The following is a 26,230-nucleotide window of genomic DNA, read 5'->3' as shown; positions in this document are numbered from 1 at the left end:
TAACTTTTTATTAAAGTTAATAAACTGATGATCTGTTTATTCACTTGGTGAAAAAAGAACTGATTAAAAGTCAGACAATAGAAAATCAAAAGCATTTGAGTAATTAAAAAATAGACCAATAAACCACTGAGGACTTTATATTACTTGTATATTATTTAGATTTATGATAATTATATTGAATTTGTTTCAATTTTGTCTAAGAAATTTATAAATCCTTCTATTAAATTAAGATCCTTCAGGTCTTATTGACATAATTTCCCTCTTATAGTTTACATTTCTTCTCTATGTAAATAAAAATATACATTAGAGTTCTGAAAAATATAGATATAGAAAAAACAAACCCAGAAAGATAATTCGACTTATCTTGATTCAAGTAACTAACTGCTATAAACTTTAATACTGCAAATATCTCACAGTATCAGTTTTCTATTGCCTTGTATTGCTCTTATTAGTCTATATAAAAACCATTTCTCATAAGTGATGGAAAATAGAAATTGGTCCAGAAAAAATAAAACCTATTGTCTGAAGATTTTAATTGAAAATTAAATGTACTACAGTAGTACTTTTCTGTTAATATATAAAATTACTTCTGCTTTAGTTTTAATCATGGGGAAATAGAAAGTATGACATATACATATAAGCATAAATATATGTACACATTTTATTCTGTCCGTTTCCATGATGTTTTAATTAAAAGAACTTTACGCAAGTTTTAAGGAGATTCTCACCCACTTGTATCAGCTTACCAGATTTGTGCTTCTTGTGTTTTGCTTTCTTTTTGATGATCAATAACTTATTCTGGAGCTCAGGTTTGTAAGACTTGAATGTAAGAGAATGAAGACATTCACGCTTTCTCTGTAAGTTTTCATTCAGAACATCTTTCAATTTCTTTTTTTTCTTTTTCTTCTTTTTTGCTCTCATTTTAGTTAGTTTTAATTTCTTGTGGCTCTGTAGTGACTGCTCTAATAGAAAATCTCTTACAACTTTGTGGCAGTTCATTTCTGGATGGTCAATGTGACTTCCATTTACATGTATTTGGCAAGATTTTAGAGCATTTTCTTTCAATGGACTTGGTTCAGGCTTTACCCTGGAAGCTTCACCATATTTTTCCTGATTTTCTATAAACCTTATTTCCCCTGGACTAAGAGGCTCTCCAAAGTCAGTAACTTCCCCTGGACTCCCTGGTTTCTCTAAATTTTCTTTAAAACAATCAATTTTTTTAATTTCACAGAGTCTGCGAATTCTTATTTCACAATTAGATTTAACTTCCATTTCAACAGAGATATCATGATTATCCACGCTCATTTTAGCAGGGCAGCAAGTTGGGTCACAATTAATTTTTTTCTCTTTTTGGTAGGCAGAGGGCAAGCCTTCCCTAGTACACCTATGCTCTCCATTACTAGTACTAACGGAGTCACACTTCAATTTCTCCAGTTTAATTCGAGGTACTCTCTGTATCTTTATGGGTGGAATCGGAAATTCTGGGGCTTGAAAAGGTCGTTGTTTATAAATCCGTACATCAGCACCACAGAACTGTGGAAAATGGACATAAGCATTCTCCAAGTAATCATATCCAAGGATAACTTCCCTGCATTCATGAATAGGTTGTCCAAGTACAGCATCTTGAACTTCTTTTTGTGTTTCATACACAAAATCACAAAGACCCTTAAGTAGCCACACTTTTTGGTAGAAAGGTAGTTCATGAAAAGGTTTTTCTTCCAAAGGATTAACTTCTCCAAGAACTTTGAAAAACTGAGGGCACAACCCAAGTTTTTCGGCACAGTTATCAGGATTTTCTGTCTGCCCAACAGCAGTGTACCACTGCTGTACTTTCTGTCTCAGGGCTGCTTCCCAGGTCCTATAAGGCAAAGTAGGTCTTCGATGTAAGGTAGGTCTGCGATGGGGAGGACTTAATAGAGAAGTCATTATTTTGGATAGAAAAGCATTACACTGAGGCATTAGAAGACAACGTTCCAATTCATAAAAGACTATTTCTGGCAAATTTAGAATTTGCTGGGCTAAACAAAGGAAATGTCCGATAGCTGGAATTTCCCACATGGTCTCCATATAAGTCGGAGAAGCTTGAGCTAGAAGTTTTCTTTCCCATTCTTCTATTTCCTTTTGACTAGCTTCTTCTGCTTCTTTTCTTTCTTGCTCCCTAAGCCTAAAAAAAATTGAACACACTGTATTATTATTAGTGAAAATATTAAAATTTTAAGTATGATATACTTAAACAACTGGGACTTATTTGTCCGAGTTTAAAGTATTAGTACAAAGTATGCCATTGATGTACCATTTTGTTCCCCAGACAAACAAGTTAAATGTAATAAAATCTTAAACTTTACTGAATGATTATTAGATTATTGCCAAAAGAGTTCTTCAACTTATGTGTACCAACTTTAAAATAAAATAAATTTAAAGAATGTTTACTATAAAAAGCAGGTTAGTATTATCCAGAAGTAATGTAACTTTATCTATGTCTAAATTCTTTAACTCTATAAATCCAATTGTAGGAAGTTACACTAAGAAACTGGAGAAACTGCACTACAGTAGGGAATGCAGCTGACTCAGGATGGACCCAGGTTCAATTCCCAGCATCCCATATAGTCCCCTGACCCTGCCAGGAGCAATTTCTGAGCAAAGAGCCAGGAGTAACCCCTGAGCGCCATTGAGTGTGACCCAAAAACCAAAAAAAAGAAAAGAATTCAGTAGAAGCAAAAAAGTGTACCTATCAGGTTTGTTGTTTTTTTTTTTTTTTTTTTTTTTGGGGGGGTGGTGGTGTTTGAGCCAAACCTAGTGGTGCTTAGAGGCTATACTCCTGGCTCTGTGTTCAAGATCACCTCAAGATCACTCCTGGTGGACTCAGGGGGAACATAAGGGATACTGGGGATCAAACATAGATTGGCCACATGCAAGTACAGTTTTAGCACATGAGGAAAACAAAAGTATAAAATTCTAATACATAATTTACTAAATTATACAGCCTTAACATTGAAGTTGTAAGTATCACATATAAACACAAAAATATGGCAATATCCCATGATACTTAATAAAAATAATAAATAATAATAAATAATTATAATAATGATTAAAATAAATAATAAATCAATAATAAAAATATGCACTCACTAAATAAGATGAAAGTTCTACAAAATAAAGAGCTCCTAGACTGATGAGATCAGGGGATGGTTTCCCTTATAAAATTTCTTTACTAAACTAGTGAAAAATTTCAATGGGAGGGGCCAGAGAGATAGCACAGTGGTAGGGCATTTGCCTTGCACACTGCCAATTCAGGATGCACGGTGGTTTGAATCCCAGCATCCCATATGGTCCCCTGAGCCTGCCAGGAGCGACTTCTGAGCATAGAACCAGGATAACCCCTAAGCGCTGCTGGGTATGACCTAAAATTTCAATGGGATAAGTGAATATTTTGTATGTAGGAAGGCAGTTTAATTCCCAGTATTGCAGGGTTCCCCAATTACCACCAGGAGCAAATCGCAATACAAACCAAGGAGAATTCCTTAAGCGTGCCCAGTACCCACCCAATTTTTCTCTACTGGTACTACTATACAATGTTCTTAATTTTAAAAAGTTAATTAGAAGGTTGAAGCAATAATACAGCAAGTAGGACATTTAACTTGCATGCAACCAACCAGGCATCTCATCTGGTGCTGGTGCCCTGAATCTGCCAGGAGTAATTCCTGAATACAGAACCAGGAGTAATCTCTGAGCACTGTAGAATGTGCCTCTCCCCCAAAAATTAGATGCGAAGACAGATGTGAATCTTTCTGATCTTGCATTAGACAATATTACACTTAAAAAACCCTCCAAGTCTTGTAAAAATAGATAGACTGGGCATTATCAATAGCAAAATCTTTTCTGTTTTTAAAGACATCACTACTTTAGAACATATGCTTCACTCAAGCCCTATGATGCTGGCACATCACCTGATCTGATGTAAAAAACGAAAAAGGGAAAAAAAAATAACAAAAATAAAAGTAAGAGACATCATCAAGAGGCCTAAAGAATAGAATTTTTTTCTGCACAACATATATTTCATAGAAAAATTTCTCTTATATAGAGAAATTAAAAGAATACTTACAATAATAAAATAACACAAATCAAAATGGGCAAAGTTCAGATCCCTCATACTCTTCAAGAAAATATTTTTAAATTGGCAAGGAACTTAAGCAGATTTCCTCCAAATATTATATACAAATAAATAATAAACACAGAAAAAATATGCTGAATCAGTATCATTCACAGAAATGCAAATCAAACTCAATAAAGATACAATTCAAATAAAGTGACTATAATGAGATACATGTTGGCAAAAAAAAAAATCAGGAACTTCATACAACGCCATTTTTTTCCATTACTGAAAATGTATGTATAGCTTTTCCTCAAAAGACCAGTTACCATGTGATCCAGTATGTATGCACCTAAGAGAAATGTTTCATACAAAACCCTTTATATGAATTCATAGCAACACTATTCACAACTGCCAAAATAATCTCAAATATCTATGGATTGTCAAATACAGTGAGGTATATTTATACAAAGTAATTTTATTGGCAATAAAAGAAGTATTGATAGACTATAGTATGGGTGAATCTTGAAAACATAGTAAATGAAAGAAGTAATCCCCCAAGGATCATGCATTGCATTCTGTTTATATGCTATGTCCCAAAATCTACAGGTATAGAAGTGGTTTCCTAGGATTGTGAAGGTTGGGGCAAATAGAAAATGACTATTAAAAGGTATGAGATTCCTTTTTAAAGGTCACGCAATGTTCTAAGATCCACTCTGGTGGGGCCAAAGCAACCCATAGAATGAAACACTAAAATCCCATTTTATCAGTTGAAGGGTATATTAGAAATAATTCTTTCTCCTGTTCTTAACTAGGAAACATCAAGGAAACTTCATAATGGAATGGCAAAAAACAAAAGCAACTATCTTAAGAATTTATAACTGTAAGCTGACTCCCTTTTGGATTCACTACTGATTACAATCAGATTTCCTGGGTATTTAAACACACATTAAAAATAAGTTCAATGTAGTTTTCATGCTAAAGTTGCTCTCAAATACTTATTCAAACACACACAAAAAAAAATCTCTAAAGCATTTATATCTAGGCCTTCAATGCTTTATACCCAGGCCATGATACCTAGGATTTATACCTAGGTCCATGGTTACAGAGACAAGAAACAAGTTCAGGAACCAGAGAGATGATAAAATGTTAAGGTGCCTGCCTTACACAATGTAGTAGCCAACCCTGGTTAGATTCCTGGCACCACATCAAGGTCCCCAAACACTAATCATGGTCCCTGAGCACAGAGTAAGAGTAAGCCAAGCCTTAAGCACCACTGGGTGTGCCCCTCTCCTTTCAAGAAACAATTACATAAGATGATCAAATATACAGGGAAATAAGGTACTATAAGAATTCAAATAATAAAACTAATGCCCAAAATGTAGGAACACAGAAATTATAAAACATAAAAATATATTGTTTAGGATACAGAAACTGAGACACATATAGTTAATACTATTTAGAAAACGTAACATTTCCAGGGCTAGAGAGATAGTACAATGGGTAGGGAATTAATCTTACACATAGCTGACACCCAGGTTTGATCCCTGGCATCCCATATGGTACCCCAAGCCAGCGAGGAGTAATTCCTGAGTGCAGAGCCAGGAGTAATCCCTGAGCACCACCAGGAGTGACCCTAAAATATACAACAACAAAAAAAAAAGGATGCTTATTTTAAAAAGCTGAAAATTGGGCCCGGAGAGATAGCACAGTGGCGTTTGCCTTGCAAGCAGCCAATCCAGGACCAAAGGTGGTTGGTTCGAATCCCGATGTCCCATATGGTCCCCCGTGCCTGCCAGGAGCTATTTCTAAGCAGACAGCCAGGAGTAACCCCTGAGCACCGCCGGGTGTGACTCAAAAACCAAAAACCAAAAAAAAAAAAAAAAAAAAACAGCTGAAAATTGGGGCCCAAGTGAGCACAGGAGGTAGGGCATTTATTTGCCCTGCACATAGCCAACCTAGAGTTTGATCCCCAACATCCCATAAGGTCCCCAGAGCCTGCCACAATTTCTGAATGTAGAGGCAAGAGTAACTTCTGAGCACCACTAGGTATAGCCCTAAAACAAAAACAAAAACAAAGAAAAGCTGAAAATCATGTATGTCAAGTATTTTTGAAAACTTTTTAAAAAAGGAGATAGCACAAAAAGCTTGCTTGTGAGTCTTCAGATCAAACCCTGGTACTACGTAGACTCCAGAGCAGGGGCCCTCAAACTTTTTAAACATGGGGCCAGTTCACTGTCCCTCAGACCATTGGAGGGTCTAACTATAGTAAAAACAAAACTCATGAACGAATTCTTATGCATACTGCATATATCTTATTTTGCAATGAAGAAACAAAACAGATACAAATACAATATGTGGCCCACGGGCCATAGTTTGAGGACCACTGCTCCAGAGCATCACCAGGTATCACCAGCCCCCCCCCCCCCAAAAAAAAAAAAACAAGCAGGGGCCGGAGCAGTGGCGCAAGCAGTAAGACATCTGTCTTGTGCGTGCTAGCCTAGGTTCTATCCTCCGGTGTCCCATATGGTCCCCAAGCCAGGAGTGATTTCTAAGCACATAGCCAAGAGTAACCCCTCAGTGTCACCAGGTGTGACCCAAAACCAAAACCCAAAAATACCAATCAAGCAAACATATAAATATAAATAATATAGAAGAGCAGAGCCAGAAGTAAACCCTAAGCACAGCTGGACATGGTCCCAAAACAAAATCAAAAGAAAAACTATGCTTTCAAATACCCTAATTTACTAGTTTTATTAAATTATATTTAGCATGTTAGAAAGTGTAGTTTGTGAAAGCATGGACACTCTTTTAAAAGCTTATAATCTATTATTATCTATATATATATGCATAGATACATAATGCATAAATATGTATGCATAAATACATACATTTTTGTGTGTTATGTATTTATGAATATATATAGACTGATAGTACTAGACATTTATCTTCAATTTATTTTTTCAATTTTATTTATTCTCAATTTTTAAATGAATATTATATTTCAGAAAACTCAGCATGTTAAGTTCAGTAAAGTTCTCATTTAGTAGCTAACAAAATAACCTCATCTGACCATTTAAAAGAAAAGAATTAATTTGATATTAATAGGAAGCGCAAAGTGCTCTGTTAAGTACCAGAGAGTCAAATGTAGAAGATATTATTCTAATACATTATATACCAATTCCAGGAGAAACTGCTACCACTGATTGTACTAGAAAAATACCTGGTATCTAATAGAAGAAATCCAGAAAGTTCAGTTCCTAATATGTTTGCTAAAAGGTAATTTCCTCTGGCCAAGACCGCCATCTTATGCTACTACTTTGCAATTTCAAGAATGAAGTGTGTAATAAGTTACATGGTTCTACTTTATCTGTGGATCCTGAACATAGTATTTCTGGCATCAACTTTGAGAAGCCAGAATTATAATTTGAAAAACTACCAAAGATTAAGGAAGCTATTCAAAATTGCTCAGCTTGGTTACCACAAATGACAAACATAATGCTACTTCATTAAGTCACTATTATTTTGTTAAATTTGGGGATTTGTTTTTGGACTTCTCAGGGTTTGCGCTGAAGGACCAGTAAAACCACAAAACTCCTAGGTTTGCACTCAGGGACCACTCCTGGTGGTACTCAGGAACTAAACCTTTAGGGTCAGCCACAGGCAAGGCAAGTACTTTAACCCCTATACTATCTATCTAATTTCCTAAGTCATAGTTTGTTTGCAGAAGTATACAGAACATTTTTATAATAAATAAAATATCAATAAGTTTAAATGATATATGAAGTAAGAATAAAAGATATATACACCATTTCTGGTAATCCAATTAGTTAAAAAACTAGTAGAAACTAAAAAACAGCAGGGTACAAAATATACCAAAAAATCTGCTGCATTTTAACATGCAAACAAATGAACTAGATAAAATTAAAAAAATATCAAGAAAATAATCTTTTTTTTTGGTTTTTGGGCCACACCCGGCAGCGCTCAGGGGTTACTCCTGGCTGTCTGCTCAGAAACAGCTCCTGGCAGGCACAGGGGGCCATATGGGACACCGGGATTCGAACCAACCACCTTTGGTCCTGGATCGGCTGCTTGCAAAGCAAACGCCACTGTGCTATCTCTCCGGGCCCAAGAAAATAATCTTACTGACAATTATATCATAAAGAATAAAGTACCAGTGATATAACAAAGCATGTTAAGAACTTGTGTACTAAAAACTGTTAAGAAGCTGTTAGACGGTGACAGAGGAGATGGAAAGGTATTACAAGTTTATAAATTTGAAAGATTAACACTGAAAATGACCATCCCACTTGTAGTATTATAACTTATTATTCAAGAAATGAGAATAAAGATAACTGAAATTTGTTTAGAATCAAAAAGACTCCAAATAGCCACCACAATCCTGAGAAATGAAAAATGAAGGCATCATGCTCACGGGCTTCAAACTACACTACAAAATTATAATAACAAAACGAGTGAAATTAAAATAAAATACTGATCAGTGAATCCGAACTGAAGATTCAGAATTAAATTCACACACACACACACACACACACAGTATCCAAGAAGAAAAAGAAGAAAAGCTTCAATAAAATGTTATGAAAAAAATGGAACAGTCCCATGCAAAATAATGTAACTATCACTTACTTCTGTCATACACAACATTTAATTTTAAATGTCCATCCAAAATTTGGATGGACAGGATAGGGGTTGAAGTAACAGAGCACAGAGATGACTTGTGTAGGTTTGATCCCTCACACAGAGTGGCTCAAGATCACTCCTGTATGGGCCTGGTGACTTCAAGCACTACCAGCTGTGGTCCTTATAATAACACAGATAATAAAAGTCAAAAGATATTTAATGTTAGGCTTGAAATCATAAAAGACATTGATGAGGAACAAAGGCAAAACACTGTGTCTTCAGGTTTTTTCAAACAGCAAAGACCTGCAAATAAAAATCAAAATAAAAAGCTTCTGCCAGTTTATTACTAAAGCAAGGCCTTTACTATTAAAGCTACTACTACTTTATTACTAAAGCAAGGTTAGAGTGATAGTAGAGTAGGTTGGGCACTATCCTGAAGCCCTGAGCACCCCCCAAAACAAATAAAACAAAAATGAAAAAAAGAAAGACATCCTACTGAGTGGAAAAAATATTCACATACCTTTTAAAGAATATTATAGCTATCAAAGGAATAATATCCAAGATGTATAAAGAACTCACAGAACTCAAAAACAACAAAAATCCTCCATCAAAAAAATTGAGAAGACAGAGAGTTGAAGCACTTGCTTTTGTGTAGTTGACCCCAGTTAGATCTTTAGCACCACATATTTCCAGAGCACCAACAACAGGAGTGACTCCTGGGTACAGGAATAGCCCCCTGAAACCATCAGGTGTATATCAAATTTCTGCTCCATCCAAAGAAATCAAGAGAAAAGTCGAATAGATCACCAAAACAAAAAAGATATGCAGACTGGCCAACATCCATATTAAAAATGCTCAATATTGCCTATTATAAGGAAAATACAAGTTAAACAGCAATGAACTATAATGCTACACCTGTGAGAGTAGCCTATATGAAGAACAAGTGCTTGCAGAGATGTAGAGAAAAAGGAACTATCGTACACTATTGGAAAAAATATATTAGCAATCCAACCTCTAAAGAAATCTATCAAAATAGTAAAATCAGTATTTTCCAGCCTTTTCACTCATGTTTTTATTCAATTAACAAAACAAAACAAAAAATCTAAAAGAAATTCATTCCTATATTCACTGTAGCACTATTTGTAAGAGCCTAATTATAGAAACAACCCCCAAGTGCCCAATGACATATGTGTGGACAAAAAAACTATGGGATATATATACAATGGAATTGTATTTAGCAATATGAAAAAGAAGAAAGCTGGTCTTTTGCTATAATAACATAGATGAAAATAGAGATTACTCTCAATGAAATAGAAGAACAAAGACAAATATCAGTTGAGCTCACCACAAGTGATATAAACAAACAAAGCATTGAAACAGATAAAGTCAAAAGAAAACAAACCCTTGGACTCTGACCACAGAACTGAGATTTCCAGAAGCAAAGTAGAAAGAAATTGAAAGATGGAAGGGGTTCAATGCCCTGTTGCGGAGAAATATTGATAATAAACATGTGTATCAACCATATATAACCTTATAAGTCAATTATTTCAACTGAAAAAAATCTGACTATAAACTTAGCAGTTCTTTCACTGACATTCCTCAGGACTCTGAATTAATAGTATCTCTAACTCTTAAATCAATTGTGCCTCTATATACTAATAAATATACCAAAGCTATCAGCATATACTTGAAGATGACCAGACTACAAGGCTGCTTACTCAACATATCATCCTCTCTGTTTAACATAAAATGTCCTGCTATCCAAATAAAAAGTTAGTAAAAGGATTATAAGACATTAACATCCTGGAATCTTATTTAAGAAACCATGTTTAAAAGATATATACCGTATAAAAAGGGGAATTATGTATCTACAAACATTAAAATACTTGTTCTTGTATCACTAGTGAACAAAGCAGTGGTCTAATCCTTGGCTTAGTATTTTAAAAAATAATTTAATTTGGGAAGCCAGAGTCACAGCATGTGGCTGACCCAGGTTTAATCCCCAACATCCCCAGAACAGGGCCAGGAGAGATTTTTGAGTGGAGTAACCCCAGAGTGGGGATAAAGGACTTATCACACCTAGTTGTGCATGAGGACTATGCCTGGCAGTACTCAGGGGACTTTGTAGTGCCACAAGCAAAGCAAGCACCCTAACACCTGTACTATCTCTCTAAAGCCCTGGTTTTGAGGAGAAAAGAATAAAAGAAAAAATATGAAAAAAAAAAAAGCTGAGTAATACAGGCCTTTAATATAATTATATTAAAATTGTACTTATAATCTCTGAATAGCATTCATAGTTTCTTAAATCACCAGTCACTCAACAGTGTTTAATACTGAATTTAGTATAAAAATTCAGTTTTTAGGGGCCACAGCAATAGCACAGCAGTAGGGTGTTTGCCTTGCACGCAGCTGGCCCAGGACCTGGGTTCAATCCCCGGCATTCCATATGGTCCCCCAAGCCAGGAGCGATTTCTGAGCGAAGAGCCAGGAGTAAACCCTGAATCACTGGTGTGGCTCAAAAACCAAAACCAAACAAAGAAAATTCAGTTTTTAAATGTTCAACCTAGACTCCTTTGTTACAAATAAAATATTATATAAATGCCATTAATCTAGACTTCTAAGTTCTAGTAGTAATTTAATACCAATAAAGGAACTGGCAGAGAAGAACTAGTATGTCATCTTGAAAGCATAATCTCTCCTAATTTTAAACCTAACTATATTCTATTCCTTATTTACTAATTTTTTTACAATGCCAATATGAGGCCAATATGGCCTCACACATGCAAAACATTTTCATATACTATAATTAAGTTCTAAAACTATATATTTTTTTGAAGTGTAAATAAAGTTTTATTTAAGTCACCACCCTGCGTGCAGTTTTCATCATCCTTCACTCTGGGATGCCTAGACAGAGCAGAGCAGGTTTTCAGGCAGGGGTGGATATGTGGGGCGGGCAGCACATGTAGCCCCGCAGAACAAACAGCTGCTCCCTGAGCGGCTGCTGCGTCCTGAGGTCTGTTACTATTTGGTCACAGCGTGAAGAGCTCCTGGTCTTGTCCAAGAACTCTCTTTGAAATGACCAGTCCTAAAACTATATTTTATATGAAATTTCTAATTATAATTCACGTAAGAATCCTTCTGGAAACCTAATAAGAATTTTGAAAATCATTTAAAAATATTTTAAGTTTCAAATAATTTGGCTTAATATTTAACACTTTAAGCAAATTTCACTACAATAAATTGATACTTTTGTAACAATGCATCTAGGCTGAGAGTTACAAGCACACAGAATTTATAAAAGCTACTCTGAAAAAGTTTTTAGAAATTAGAACAACATGAAACTTAATTTTTTAACATTTACCTTTTTTCTTCTTTTGCTCTCAGATGCTCTTCCTGTCTCAAAACTTGAACCATTATAGATTCAAAAACTCCACTTGTCAAGCCTGCCAAACTTCGTGGTGTCGAGCGACGCCTTGTTGAAGTACATGCAGTTCCCTTTTCATCCTCCAATCCATAACAGCCTCTAGATGTTACTGCTATCGTTGTCTTTTCTCTCAAGTGCCTTGGAGAAGAATAAGTCAATTGAAAGGTCAAACCTTCTGGATAAGCAATAATTCCCCCTCAACCAACATTTAAGAATCTCTTTTGCTTAAATAAAAATTAATTCCCTTAATTGAGCTATTAATTCTCCAAATTTTTATTTCCCCACATAACTGATCTTTATTATGCTGGAGTATTAAAATTCAACACCAGTTTTATAATGGGAAAAAAGCTAATCATTTAAAAAACTAAAGGTAGCCAATATTTACTTCTCTTTCTATAAACCCAGTACTGTATATCAATGACATGAGAAAACATACAATAAATACAAAAATTTATGGGAGGAAAAAAGAATATGATGTTGTGGTTGGAGCAATAGTACAGAGTGTAGGTAACTTGCCTTGAATACCACTAACACGGATCTCATCACTGGCACTCATATGGTCCCTAAGTCCTCTTCCTTAGCAGAACCGGAAGTAAGTGCAAAGAACAGTTAGTATGGCCCCAAGTCCATATATTTTATATATACATATATATGTACATATATATACAGATACATATATACACACATAAATATGATACATAAATACTTTATTATTTATGAATGACGCATTGTGATACTGAGTTCTAAGTCGTAAATAACACAATAGATAATGAAGTTTAGCCTGACTAAAATCCAAAACAATCTAGGACTTAATATAAACACAAAGGTTCTTCACACTGAAAAGACTCTATCGAGGCTCTGTCCGAGGACCTGAGCAAAACCAAGACCACTACAACAACAATGATGGAACAGAACTTCTAGAACTGTAAAGAAAATCTCTCTCCTAGCCTTAGTCCTATGACCTATGCAAATACTAAGATCTCTAGCTGCAGAGACCTGATGTTATCATCCACAACTGAGTTGAAAGTTTCCTGGCACCTTAAAAAAGACCTTGAGATGTGAAAATGAGCATGTATGGAGCCTGTAGTTTCCCATGGTAGTATGCTTCAAGGAAGGAGAAACCCTGTATGACTTAGGCCAAGATAATTCCCTTTCTAATTTCCCCAATAATTACTGGCCTTTGCAAAAAAAAAAAAGGAGGGGGGAAGAGAAGAAACAAACCTTTTAAGTAGTTTGAGGCTTTTATTTATTTATTTAAATTTTTTTTACTGTTTTTGTTGTTGTTCTTTTTTTTTTTTTTTTTGCTTGTCTTTCCTAGTTACTGGTTTTAGTTTTTGTTCTTTCTTGGCTTATTTTTTTGTATTTTTGTTGTAGTATTTTTTTCCTTTTGTGATGTTTTGTTACTTTTTTCCTTTTTCCCCTTTCTTCTTCTAAATTGGTATTTTTAACACCTAGACAATTTTTTCTAGATTTTTGGGTTTTTTTTTTCCCTTTTCATTTCTTATACTTCCAACAGAACCACATCACTGAAATCATCTTGCTCAGTCTCATAATTTGAGTGGGAAATATGGACGGTACCAGGACTAGACAGTCATATGAACATTTAGTGGAAATAAAAAAATGATAAGACTTGAACACCAAACCCAAAGTCAACGACAACAGAATCAATACCCAATCTACAACAAGCTGTTAAGTAGGGACCAGTTCCACTAGCATCCTGGGGGGTAAAGGAGGGAGAAGTGGGATGCATGCTGGGAAAAGGGGTAGAGGGAGGACAACACTGGTGGTGGGAATTCCCCTTATTCATTATCACTATGTACCTTACATATATTGTGAAAGATTTGTAACTCACTCTGGCCATAATAAAAATTAAAAAACAAAACAACAACAAAAAAAAAAACCCACAAAGGTTCTTCATAATATTTCAAGATACGAATTTAATGAGTTTGAAATGATGCTGATTTTGATGCAGCTTTTAGATCCAATTACCACCTTATAGAAAATATGTAAGACTAAAGAAAGGAATTCCCTAAGTAAATTCCAGTACAACAGGAAACTCCAAACCAATGAAATTCCCCCAACAAAATCAGTACAAGTTGAGGGATGAGAGGAAGCAGAAGGAAGTAAAAAGGAAATCTATAAATTAACAGACATGAACCAGTGAACCCTGATTCAAACAGTATAATATTTTCAACTACAATACTTAAAATTGAAATATAAACATGGGGCCAGAGAGATAGCATGAAGGAAGGTAGGGCATTTGCCTTGCATGCAGAAGGTCAGTGGTTTGAATCCCAGCATCCCATATGGTCCCCTGAGCCTGCCAAGAGCGATTTCTGAGCATAGAGCCAGGAGTAACCCCTGAGCGCTGCCAGGTGGTTACCCAAACACCAAAAAAAAAAAAAAAAGAATATATATATATATATATTTATGCACACACACACATATATATATAAACACATGTTAATATTCGCTATTAAGAACTATGCTATTGACATAAAATATTATAGTTAAGTTTTATTATCTATTTTCTGTTCTGGGGAACAAACCCAGGGCCTCACACATAAAAAGCAAGTGTTTAACAAATGAGCCACATGCTCAGTCCTCTAATTATATTTTAAATATAATTCAATCCTTATCTCTGAATTTCAAATGAAACATTTATAGAATCTGCTATCAAGGATATTAAGAAAATACTGAATTAAGTGTTTTATTTAATCTGAATGTTCTATATCATCTATTCATGTTTATTTATTTATATTTTGCTTTTTGAGCCACACCCACTGGTGCTCAGGGTTTAGCACTTAGAAATCATTCCCAGTTGTTCCAGGGGATCATATGCAGTGGCAGGAATTGAACCCAGGTCAGCCATGTTTAAGTGCTGTACTATGTAACTCTAATCCTGGTAATTTTTTTTTAAAGTTTCATTATTGAGCCACATCTAGTGGTACCTGATTCAACGCTCAGGGATCACATCTGGCAGTGTTTGGGGGACCATATAGGGCACCAAATAACAAACCTGGATCAGCCACATATAATGCAAGCATTCTGCCATCTGTACTATTTTTTAATATCTATAAATGTAAATTTTTTTTCTTTGCTCATTAACATATAAAATTTTCTAAAATAAAAACCAACATTAAACTTAAAAAATGAAATATTTTTATACTTTTATAAATATATTCATATTTTCCTTCATATTTTTAAATTGTCCTTTCCTCACTCTTGCTAAATTGTTTATTTGAAGCATTTATCAAAGTTATGATAATTTTAAAATGTAATAGTATGTAAATATTAAAGATAGTTTTTGAAAATAGTATTTTGCCAGCATACCATCATTCACAATTTTATGGAATTTCAGTTTAGCTTTATTCATCTCTACATGATAACATAAAATTTATATTCTCATGAAATATAAAAAGCATTGAAATATTATAAAGAAACATAGTAAGAGAATTACAAAGTCAAAGGGACCAGAACTGGAGAATTTTACTACAGAATTGTGTTTACCTGGGGCTAAGGGGTGAGTGTGAGGAGCCCAGGACATTGGGTGGAGAAAGGAGTGGATGTGGTATTGAAATGATGTATGCATAAACTGTCACTAAAAGTACTATAAATCACAGTAACTCAATGAAAATGGAAAGACAAACATTCTTTTAAATATAAAAGAAGGTATAAATCAGGTAAAATAAGTCATGAATAAATATTATTGGGAGGGAACTGGATAATAGGAACATGGGAGATTCAAATATTCTGTTGCTTTTTTGTTATAGTAGCTACTAAAATAATGTAAAAGCCAACCTAGAAGTAGCAATTGCTTTGTGTAAAGCTGACAAACTCAAAACTTGAAAATATTCTGAATGATTTTCAAAGGAGTAATGTAAACACCTTGAGCCATGTCTACTCATCACCCCCAATATTAACCTCATTTATACCCAGTTACTGTCTTCAAATTGTATTCCATCTGAAAAATAAGAATATGAATCTGCTTCTCCCTTTTCTCCAACCACCCATACATACCAATTAGAGAATCCATTTTTTCCAGCCAACAAATCTATATTTTTAACACCATTCTAATGCTAGTAGATCTGGGAAACACCCTTTGAGAGGCATATACTATACCAAAAACTTAAAAAAAAAAATGACCGTTAGAATTTCTATCTATTGGGGCTGGTGAGGTGGCGCTAGAGGTAAAGTGTCTGCCTTGCAAGCGTAGCCAAGGAAGGACCGTGGTTCAATCCCCTGGCGTCCCATATGGTCCCCACAAGCCAAGGGCAATTTCTGAGTGCTTAGCTAGGAGTAACCCCTGAGCATCAAACGGGTGTGGCAGAAAAAAAAAACTGTTCACTTTAAAAGCTTTTGCAGCCAAAATTTATTATAAACTGGAATGTTAACATCTGACAAAAAAAAAAAAAAAACTATAACAAATGAGATGTAAGAGAAGGAAGACACTATATATATAAAGAGATGATCCCCAGTGCTGGAGAGATAGTACAATAGGTATGACACAGCTGATTCAAGTTTGATCCCTGGCACCACATTATGTTCCCTTGACGAGCAGCACCAGGAATGACCCCCTAAATACAGAGCCGGGAGTAGGCTCTCAGCACCCTTGGCTATGACCCACCAAAAAACTTGAGAAACCATCCCCAAATACTTCATGTGGTAAATAACGTACATTTATTTGGTGTAGAGAGATAGTTCAGAGGGTAGTTGCTTGCCTGCACATGGCCATCCTGGGTTTGATACTGAGCATATGGTCCACAAAAATATAACTACACCACCATAAATAACTTCAGAATGCAATGCTAGGAATAAGCTCGAAGCATCACCAGCTGTGACCATAATCATAACAACAACAATAATTGTATTTTATCTTGGAAGAATTGTTTGATTTGATTTTGGTGATTTTATTTGGTCATTTGATTTTGGTGATTTTACAATTTTATAATACCATCAATGACTGCATACAACTTTCCAACACAACACCCACTAGTTTCCCTTTTAGGGGAATGATCTCAGGGTCCTTCACTCACACATACCTCTCAACTTCCCCCTCCCAATATATACAACTCTCACAACCATGGTAATCTCCAATTCTATACACCAATTCTCAAATTCTGTTGTTCCCTTTCCATGCTTCTTCATATCTCACATATTAAGAGATCATTCTATATCTGTTGCTCTCCTTTGGCTGACTTCACTCAGTATTATACCCTAGAATTCCAACTACACATAGCAGTAAATTGCATGATTTAGCCTTTTCTTATGACTGAGTATTCAGATCACAGGATTTTTGTTTTGTTTTGAAGCAACACCAAATGATGCCCAGAGGTTACTGCTACTAGCTTTGTATTCAACAATTATTCTTGTCAGTGCTTGGGGACCAGGGATCGAACCTGGGTCCACCACATGCAAGGCAAATGCCCAATCCACTGTATTATGTCTTTGGTCCTAGACTACAATTCTTTTCACTAACTTAAAAAGCTTCAACTTGCACACGAAAGCAATAATGGTAAATATTTATAAAATATAACAAAGGGGCCGGAGCTGTGGCGCAACGGACCACTGTTAGATCCCCCAGCGTCCCATACGGTCCCCCAAGCCAGGAGCGATATCTGAGCACATAGCCAGGAGTAACCCCTGATCGTCACCAGGTGTGGCAAAACACACACACACACACACACACACCAAAAACACAAAAATAATAATAATAAATAAATAGAAAATAAAGTATAACAACGATTTATAGGCAAGCTATTTTTAATCATATATCTGTTATAAATTTTTGACCAGTTAGTGAGATACCTATAAAGAAATAAACAAGAGGGGCCGGAGCAGTAGCACAATGGTAGGGTGTTTTTGCCTTGCACGTGGCTGATCCAGGATGGACTTGAGTTCGATCCCCAGCATCCCATATGGTCCCCAAACCAGGAGCAATTTCTGAGTGCATAGCCAGGAATAACCTCTGAGCATCACAGGGTGTGGCCATAAAACAAAACAAAACAAAAAGAAATGAACAAGAGAACCCAACTACAAACATGTAATTATGGTGCTTAAATAAAGACATTATTTAAAAAAAATTATTTTCTGAAAGAAAAAAAAATGAAATGAACAAGGGGCCGGAGTGATAGCATAGCAGTAGGACATTTGCCTTACTCGCAGCTGAACAGGACAGGCCTGGGTCTGATCGCCGACATCAAATCTGGTTCCCCAAGCCTGGCAGGAGTGATTTCTGAGTACAGAGCCAAAAGTAACCCTAGTGTGGCCTAAAAAACAAAAATAAATTAATAAAAATAAATAAATAAATAAATGGGCCAGAGAGATGGCACAGCGGTAAGGCGTTTGCCTTAGACGCAGAAGGACAGTGGTTCAAATCCCGGCATCCCATAAGGTCCCCCGAGCCTGCCAGGAGCGATTTCTGAGCATAGGGCCAGGAGTAACCTTTGAGCACTGCTGGGTGTGACCCCCCCCACACCAAAAAAAAAAACAAAAAACAAAAAACAAAAAACAATCTAAATTCCCAGAATATAAACTTTAAAAAATTTAAAAGCAACTACTAGAATTTTGTTTGAAATAAAATCAGGTAACTATACCTAAAAGCTTTCTAAAATATGGAAGTTTGGAGAAAGTTCTTAGTATTCACTATTCCAAGTCCTTAAAATAGTACCAAAAAAACTCCTATAGATTTTATTTTTGAGTAGTATTACAAAAAAATTTAAACAATTACATGTGGCTACCACGAAAAAAATAAAAAGAGGAAAAAATAAAAAAATCACCCACCGAGTGCATCCTTTGCATGCAGAAGACCAGAATTTAATCTCCAAGCACCACTGGGAAAAGACAAAAATCAAATAAACAAATACCACTATTATATTACTGAGTTATAACATTTTTAAAAAAGGTAATTGTCTTACAACTTTGATGCTAGATGAAAATTTTAACCTTATATAGTTTATTAATTTCCTTTTAAATTTCTTTTTGAAAAGACATATGACTATAGAAAATAGAGGACATTACAGTAAAAGAAAATCAAAAATACTTAGGATCTTTCTACTAAGCAATAACCACTATTAATTAACACTTTGTTGTTTTTCTTAAACCCTTTTTTCAGAGTGTATAAAGTTAGTAGCTTGTCTTTTAAGCACCATTAATTCTATAAAATATTCATAGATCCCCAGTGGAAGATAAAATAACAGCTTGGTGACAGATAATACTACCATAGGGACTTATTAGCCTTTCCCAATTACAAGAATGAAAAATAACCACTAGTGATTTAATATGCATTTTAAAGATTATTATTCAGTCTTAGAAATAAAACTATCTATTATTAGTTCTTTTATGAAGATAGCCTAGGGATGATTTAAAAGCTGAAATAAAATTATGAAACAGACTCAGTTTCTCTCCAAAAATGTTTTTCCTTTCACTCTAGTTTTTCCTTAGAAACAGTACAAGGACACAAACAAAAATGAGGAATTTACTATACAGCAAGCTTCAGATCCAAAAGAATTTTTTTGTTTTGTTTTGTTTTGTTTTTTTGGGCCACACCTGGCAGTGCTCAGGGGTTACTCCTGGCTGTCTGCTCAGAAATAACTCCTGGCAGGCATGGGGGACCATATGGAACACTGGGATTCAAACCAACCACCTTTGGTCCTGGATCGGCTGCTTGCAAGGCAAACGCCGCTGTGCTATCTCCCCGGGCCCCAAAAGAGTATTTTTACTGCATATAATCTAAATCATTTTCAAGCAACATTCAAATTAGATAAAGACCTCTTAAAAGAAGGTGTATAAACTTATTATATTCCAAATAGGATAAACTCTGTTTGCTTGGAGCAAACCACATTCAATTGTGCTTGGAGCTTACTCCAGATTCCATGCCCAGGAGTCCCCGCCTTGGTTTGTGGGCCAAAGGAGGTGCTGGAGATCATATCTATATCTGTATTGGCTGTGTACAAGACAATGCCCTACCCACTGAACAGTACTCTAGATTCTTTAATTGCTTCTTCTCAATTGCCACTTCAGCTTTGATATACATTATATCCATTTTAATCACAGCCCTCAAGTTGTTCATTTTACTGGATTGAAGAAAGTTAATCGTCAGAGAAGTTCTTCCTCCAGTCCTCCTGTAGTTTTACTAGACTCTTCCTTCAGCAACCTTATTTACTCCTTTGTTGTAGTTGTTTTGTGCTCATTTGTTTGTTTGGGCCACACTGGGTTGTGCTTAGGGATTGCTTCTGGCTCTGCACACAGGAATTCTGGCAGTGCTTGGGGGACTGCACCCTTAGCGTGCAGGAGACCAGAATGTAATCCCCAAGCACCACTGGGAGTAGCCAAAAAATCAAATAAACAAATTCCACTATTACTGAGCTACAACATTTAACAAAAAGGTAAAATTGTCTTACAACTTTGATGCCAGATATTTTTTAACCTAACATAGTTCATTAATAATTTACTTTTAATTTTACTTTTTGTAAAAGAAATATGATTATAGAAAATGGAGAACATAACAGTAAAGAATTAATTCTGGCAGCACATGGAGTGCCAGAGTTTGATCCAGGCCAGCAAGACTATACTATCACTCCAGCCCCCGATTACTCCCATTTCTTCCTTCATCGTTCTGCAAGCTAATTTCCAATCTTTCAAGTCCGAGTAGTCACTATCTTGAGCTCCATATGCAATCTTTGAATACTTCCCGGCTTCACGTCTGTTTCCTATCTTTTTTTTCTTTAGCCTCACCATTATCTCAGCTCAAATTCATTTTGCACATCATCTTCTTCTTACCTGCTGAATCATTTGAATCCTCGTGCAACTTCCTGATTATTTTCTCTTAATAGAATTAACTCATTTCATCCATCAAACTTCAAAATACTTGTTTAAAAATGATAATTTCTTCATAAACTTTGTGATGGATTTACACTATCACTCTAAATTCTTAGCAAGCATTCAAGGACCACCATTAACTAATTCCAGACTCTTTTGCTATGCCTATGTCATTACAGGCCCTCGACAACCTACGTTCAAATCCCAGGTATACACTGCTATGGAATACTATGTTTCCCTGCCATCACATCTTTAAATTTTTTTTATTCTGTTTACCTACTACCTACAAAGGAGCCTCACATACAACTTGTCATAGTTCAATTAACTTTATATGAATTCAGCTTTACATATCAATCTCCCACCCTCTACAACAGTGGTCCTCAACCTACTGCCCGCGGGCCACGTATTGTATTTGTTCCTATTTTGTTTCTTCATTTCAAAATAAGACATATGCAGTGTGCATAGAAATTTGTTCATAGTTTTTATATTTTACAATAGTCTGGCCCACCAACAACCTGAGGGACAACGAACTGGCCCTGTTTAAAGTTTGAGGACCACTGCGTCTACAACATTTTGCATAAAATCTAATGAACTGTTAGATTAATCCTAGCTCCCTTCCCAACAGTTTTCAACCTTCTGCATTCCCCAAACAGTTTCTAACAATTATCACAATACTTTTAAAGTATGCCATCAACTTGGAATATGGTTATTTCATAAGTTGAACAATGGAAAGCCATCAAACCTCCCAAAGCAATTATGGCCCCCAAACACTGCCAGGAGAGTTCCCTGAGCAGAGCCTGGAGCAAATCTTGAGGTCTGCTGTGGTATGTCCACTGCCCCTCTACCTCCCAGAGAGAAATGTCCTCCCATACCAGTTTTAAATCTTTTAGATACTACTGGGGAAAGAAATCATAAGATACAACTAAGCATACCGTATTTGCCGGTGTATAAGACAACCCCTAATTTTGCAGTTAAAACATAGGTTTAGGCCTATATTCGCTGTATCAGACAGATACAGTTGCAGATGTTCCTGTGCTGCAACTGTATGTACCACAGTGAGCCAATCACAACAAGCAAAGATTCAAAGGTTATACTGTAATAGACTTCCTCTCTGACTCTGGCCAATCTGAGCAGGCTCTTTACAGTGTAGATTCGGGTCCAGAACATTGTCTAATTTGCATGCATAAAAAGCCTGCTTGGATTAGCTGAGTTAGAGAGGCGATCTGAGCAGCCTTGCAGTGATTGGTGCAGGATCGAGTTGGAAAATTCGTTTTGTGGCTATATTCAGACAATTTTCGGTTGACCTTTTTTTTGTTTCAAAAGTTGTCTTATACGCCGGAAAATGCAGTATCAATAATTTGGGGTGTTTTTACAAATAGTATCTAAATTTTAAAAGTTCTGACAACGAATCAAGATTTTATACATTTTACCTTTTATTTACATGTATATATCTTTAAACTTTTAGGGAAAAGAAACTGACCCCACAGTCCTAATTTGATACTCAACAATTTTACAATCAATAAAAATCCTTCCCCTCTGTGAATGAATGAGGAAAGTGGAAAGCCTGTTTAGAGTACAGGTGGGGGTGGGGTCAGGAGGAGGGAGATTTGGAACATTGGTGTTGGGAATGTTGCACTGGTGAAGGAGGGTGTTCTTTACATGACTGAAGCCCAACTACAATCATATTTGTAATCAAGGTGTTTAAAGATATTAATAAAAAAAATCCTTCCCCTTTCATCACTGCAGTTACTTTCTAAAATTTCTCTAAAGTTTTTTTTTAAAAAAGATAAAACTATAATAAAGCCAGGTGAAATATTAAGCTCTAACATTCTACAGTTTGAATAAATGGTAAGTTCAAATTCATCATCAGGTTTACATTAAAAAGAAATTATAAAACCCAGTAAGGAGGAGACAGTTAAATACTAAGAAAAAAGAAGCATTCTGTGAAAATATCCACTTTATTTTTGAGTTTTCAACTTGAGAAAGTCAATAATGTTTAATGTGGAGAGAATTTAAACTGGATTATGAAATGTATTTGTATTTCAGTTAACTACTGGTACACCTGACTTCATGATGCTTTTGCAGTTTCATCCCTCTACTCTATAACTTAAAAAAAGGGAGGGGGATTACAAAATCTTTAGTTTTAATTGTACTTTTGTTTTCTGATTTGTTTTGGGGCAACAACCGGGGGAAGTAGGCTTACACCCTGCTCTTTAGTCAGGAATGATTCCTCGCAGTGCTCAGAGGACCACATGGCAAAAATCAAACCTGGAAGGGCTTCTGGTAACTCAAGCACTCTACATGGTACACTATTTCTTCATTCCATCTTTAATTGTAATTTAAGAAACCATTTTCTAGGCAAAAAGGGGGGAAGGGGGAGGACGAAAGAGAGAGAGGAAAAAGAAAGAGAGAGACAGAGTCTGCCATAGTGGCAGGCAGAGGAGAGAGCTGGAGGAGAAACTGGGAACATTAATGGTATGAAATGTGCACTGGTGAAGTGTGTTGGACACTGTATAACTGAAACTCAATCATGAACAACTTGATAACTGAGTATCTCATGGCAATTCATTTAAAATTTTTATTTATTAAAGAAAAAAAAAAACTTGGGGCCAGAGAAACTGCACAGCGGTAGAGCGTTTGCCTTGCATGTGGTCAACTCAGGATGGACAGTGGTTCGTTCCAGGCATCTCATATGAACCCGGAGCCTGCCAGAAGCAATTTCTGAGTGCAGAGCCAGGAGTAACCCCTGAGCGCTGGCAGGTGTGGCCAAAAAAAAAAAAAAAACAACCAAAACAAACAAACAACAACAAAAAAAAAACTCTTCATCTTTCTGGTTTTAGGTTTCTGGACACATCCAGAAGTAATCAGGGATTATTCCTGGCTCTGCACTCAGAAATCATTCCTGGTAGGAACTATATAGGATGTCAAGGATTGAACAGGATCAGCCACATGCAAGGCTACCCACTGTGCTATTGCCCTGCTCCCACACAAGGTATTCTTCTGCTCAGGAGAAGGTCTAGTAGTATACAAATAAACTCTACCTATGAAGGACCTCCTTAAATAAATTTGATAATACGAGCTAATTCAATGGGATCAGGGATGTAACTCAAGTCTGTTGGGATGAGTTCCTCAGTTCCATCCCTGTACCACAGCGTTTTTCAACCACTGTGCCGTGGCACTCTAGTGTGCCGTGGGAAAAATTCCAATTTCATCCTTAACACGTGGCTTCGGCATGATTGGTCAATTTGTGAGCCAAAGCGCATGTTACAGACTATAAAAACTAAAGACAGAGAGAGACTGAAAGCTGCTGACGAAGAGCTACGTCTTCGATTCCTGCAAGAATATCAGCTTTGTGTTCAGCCAAACAGGCCCAGGTTTCGCAATGAGTAAGTAAACTGAAATATGAACAATTATAAAATACTTTATTATTCATAATAAAGTAATTATAAAATAATTTCTTTGTGTTTGATTTCTATTCAAGAGAATTGCTATATATATAGTCAATATAGGCACAGAGTTAATTTTTTTTAACATTTTCTAATGGTGGTGTGCCTTTGCACAAAAAGGTTGAAAAACACTACACAAAAATAGTAAAAAATATTTTAAGCAAACTAATTTAGGAACAGAGACATAATACAGGGGTTAAGGTACTGGGCTTATTATACATAGCCATCTCAGTTTGATCCCCAGCACCAGATATGGGGGCCAGAGCAACAGCACAGAGGTAGGGCGCTTGCCTTGCATGCAGACCTGGGTTCAATCCCCAGTGTCCAATATGTTCCCCAAGCCAGAAATGATTTCATTTTTTTTAATTTTATTGTAGTCAAAGTGAATTACAATTATTTCACAGAAATATTTAAGGCACATAGTGCAATGAATGAGAGGCATTCCCACCACTAGTGTTGTCTTCCCTCTACCCCTGTTCCCAGCCTGCATCCCATATCTCCCTCCTTTAACCCCCATAATGCTAGTGTAACTGTTCCCCACTTGTACAACTTGTTGTAAATTGTGTATTGATTCTGTTGTCATTGACTATGGGTTTGGTGTTCAAGTCTGATCATTTTTTATTTCCACTAAATGTTCATTCAACTGTCTGGTCTTGGTACCATTCATTTTTTCCCCCCTCAAATTGTGAGGCTGAACAAGATGATTCCAGTAATGTGGTTCTGTTGGAGATATATGAAAAGATAAGGGAAAGAAAAAGAAAAACAAAAGCAAAAGGAGAAGAAAGAAAGAAAGAAAAGGAACTAGGAGGAGTCCGTCTAGGTGTTATTAATTTTCCTTTAGGAGGAGAAAGGGTAAACAGGAACAATTTCTGAACATACAGTCAGGAGTAACCCCAAGCATTACCGGGTGTGGCCCAAAAATAAAAAATAAAAAAATAATAAAGGAATAAACACATTGGGCAGAGCCAGGAGTTAAGCCCTGAGCACCTCTGAATTTGGCCCCAAATCACTCCCCACAAAAAGTGAAAAGCTAACTTTATACTTTTCAATGAAGACCAGAAGACAAAAGAAAACATAAATGAGAATACCTAGGTGACTGTTTTGTACTACTGAAGTATCACATACCATTTACGGTTCCTCAATCATATATGATTGTTAATGAATATGATTTGCTAAAATCATATTCACAGACAAGACTACTACTGTCTATTACTCCAAAACATCAACACACCCCATTAGGATAAACAATAGTTGTAACCTACGCTTTCTGAAAGTTGTGTTTACTCAACTCTTAGTTATATTTTAGTACTGAGTTTGTATCTTGGAAAGCATAAAAAGAAAAAGTAGATTCCTAGTATTTACAAGTGTGTTTTTGCAAACTATTATTTAAATATGTTTACTACTTGGGCTAAATAGATAAACATTCAAAATACATAAAAAATTCAAAATTGGTTTGAGAAACTAGGGAGAAAGTTCAAAGGCTGGAGCATATGCTTTGTATGCAAGAGTCCCAAATTTGATACCCTAACAATGTGAGGAGGGGCAAAAAAAATTTTTTTTGAATGGTCTGTTTGAAACCATCAATATACTTTTTACTATAAAACCCAAGAGTTTGGGACCAGAGCGATAGCACAGTGGTAGGGCCTTTGCCTTGCATGCAGCTGACTCAGGACAGACCTGGTTTCCCCAAGCCAGGAGTGATTTCTGAGTGCATAGCCAGGAAATCCCTGAGCATCAGAGTGTGGCCCAAAAACCAAAAAAGAAAAAAAAAATCCAAGAGTTCATTTTTGCTCAAATAAAGCACTTCAT

The 26,230-nt window shown here is 35.9% G+C and overlaps 1 protein-coding gene across 1 annotated transcript in view; it reads right to left on the bottom strand.

Moving 5' to 3' along the window:
• The window catches only part of KIAA2026 (KIAA2026 ortholog), an 84,686-nt gene that overhangs the window by 55,659 nt on the left and 2,797 nt on the right, over positions 1-26,230 (bottom strand). Inside the window, exons 2-3 of the mRNA XM_049772914.1 lie at positions 12,093-12,293; positions 747-2,164 (exon numbers count right to left, since the gene is read on the bottom strand). Of these exons, the coding sequence (XP_049628871.1) occupies positions 747-2,164; positions 12,093-12,293 (1,619 nt within the window). The remainder of the gene's footprint in view (positions 1-746; positions 2,165-12,092; positions 12,294-26,230) is intronic.

This window comes from Suncus etruscus, chromosome 1 (genome assembly GCF_024139225.1).
Source record: "Suncus etruscus isolate mSunEtr1 chromosome 1, mSunEtr1.pri.cur, whole genome shotgun sequence".
Lineage (NCBI taxonomy): Eukaryota > Metazoa > Chordata > Mammalia > Eulipotyphla > Soricidae > Suncus > Suncus etruscus.
The sequence above is the reverse complement of the archived record's forward strand: the minus strand, read 5'-3'. Positions and strand labels throughout refer to the sequence as shown.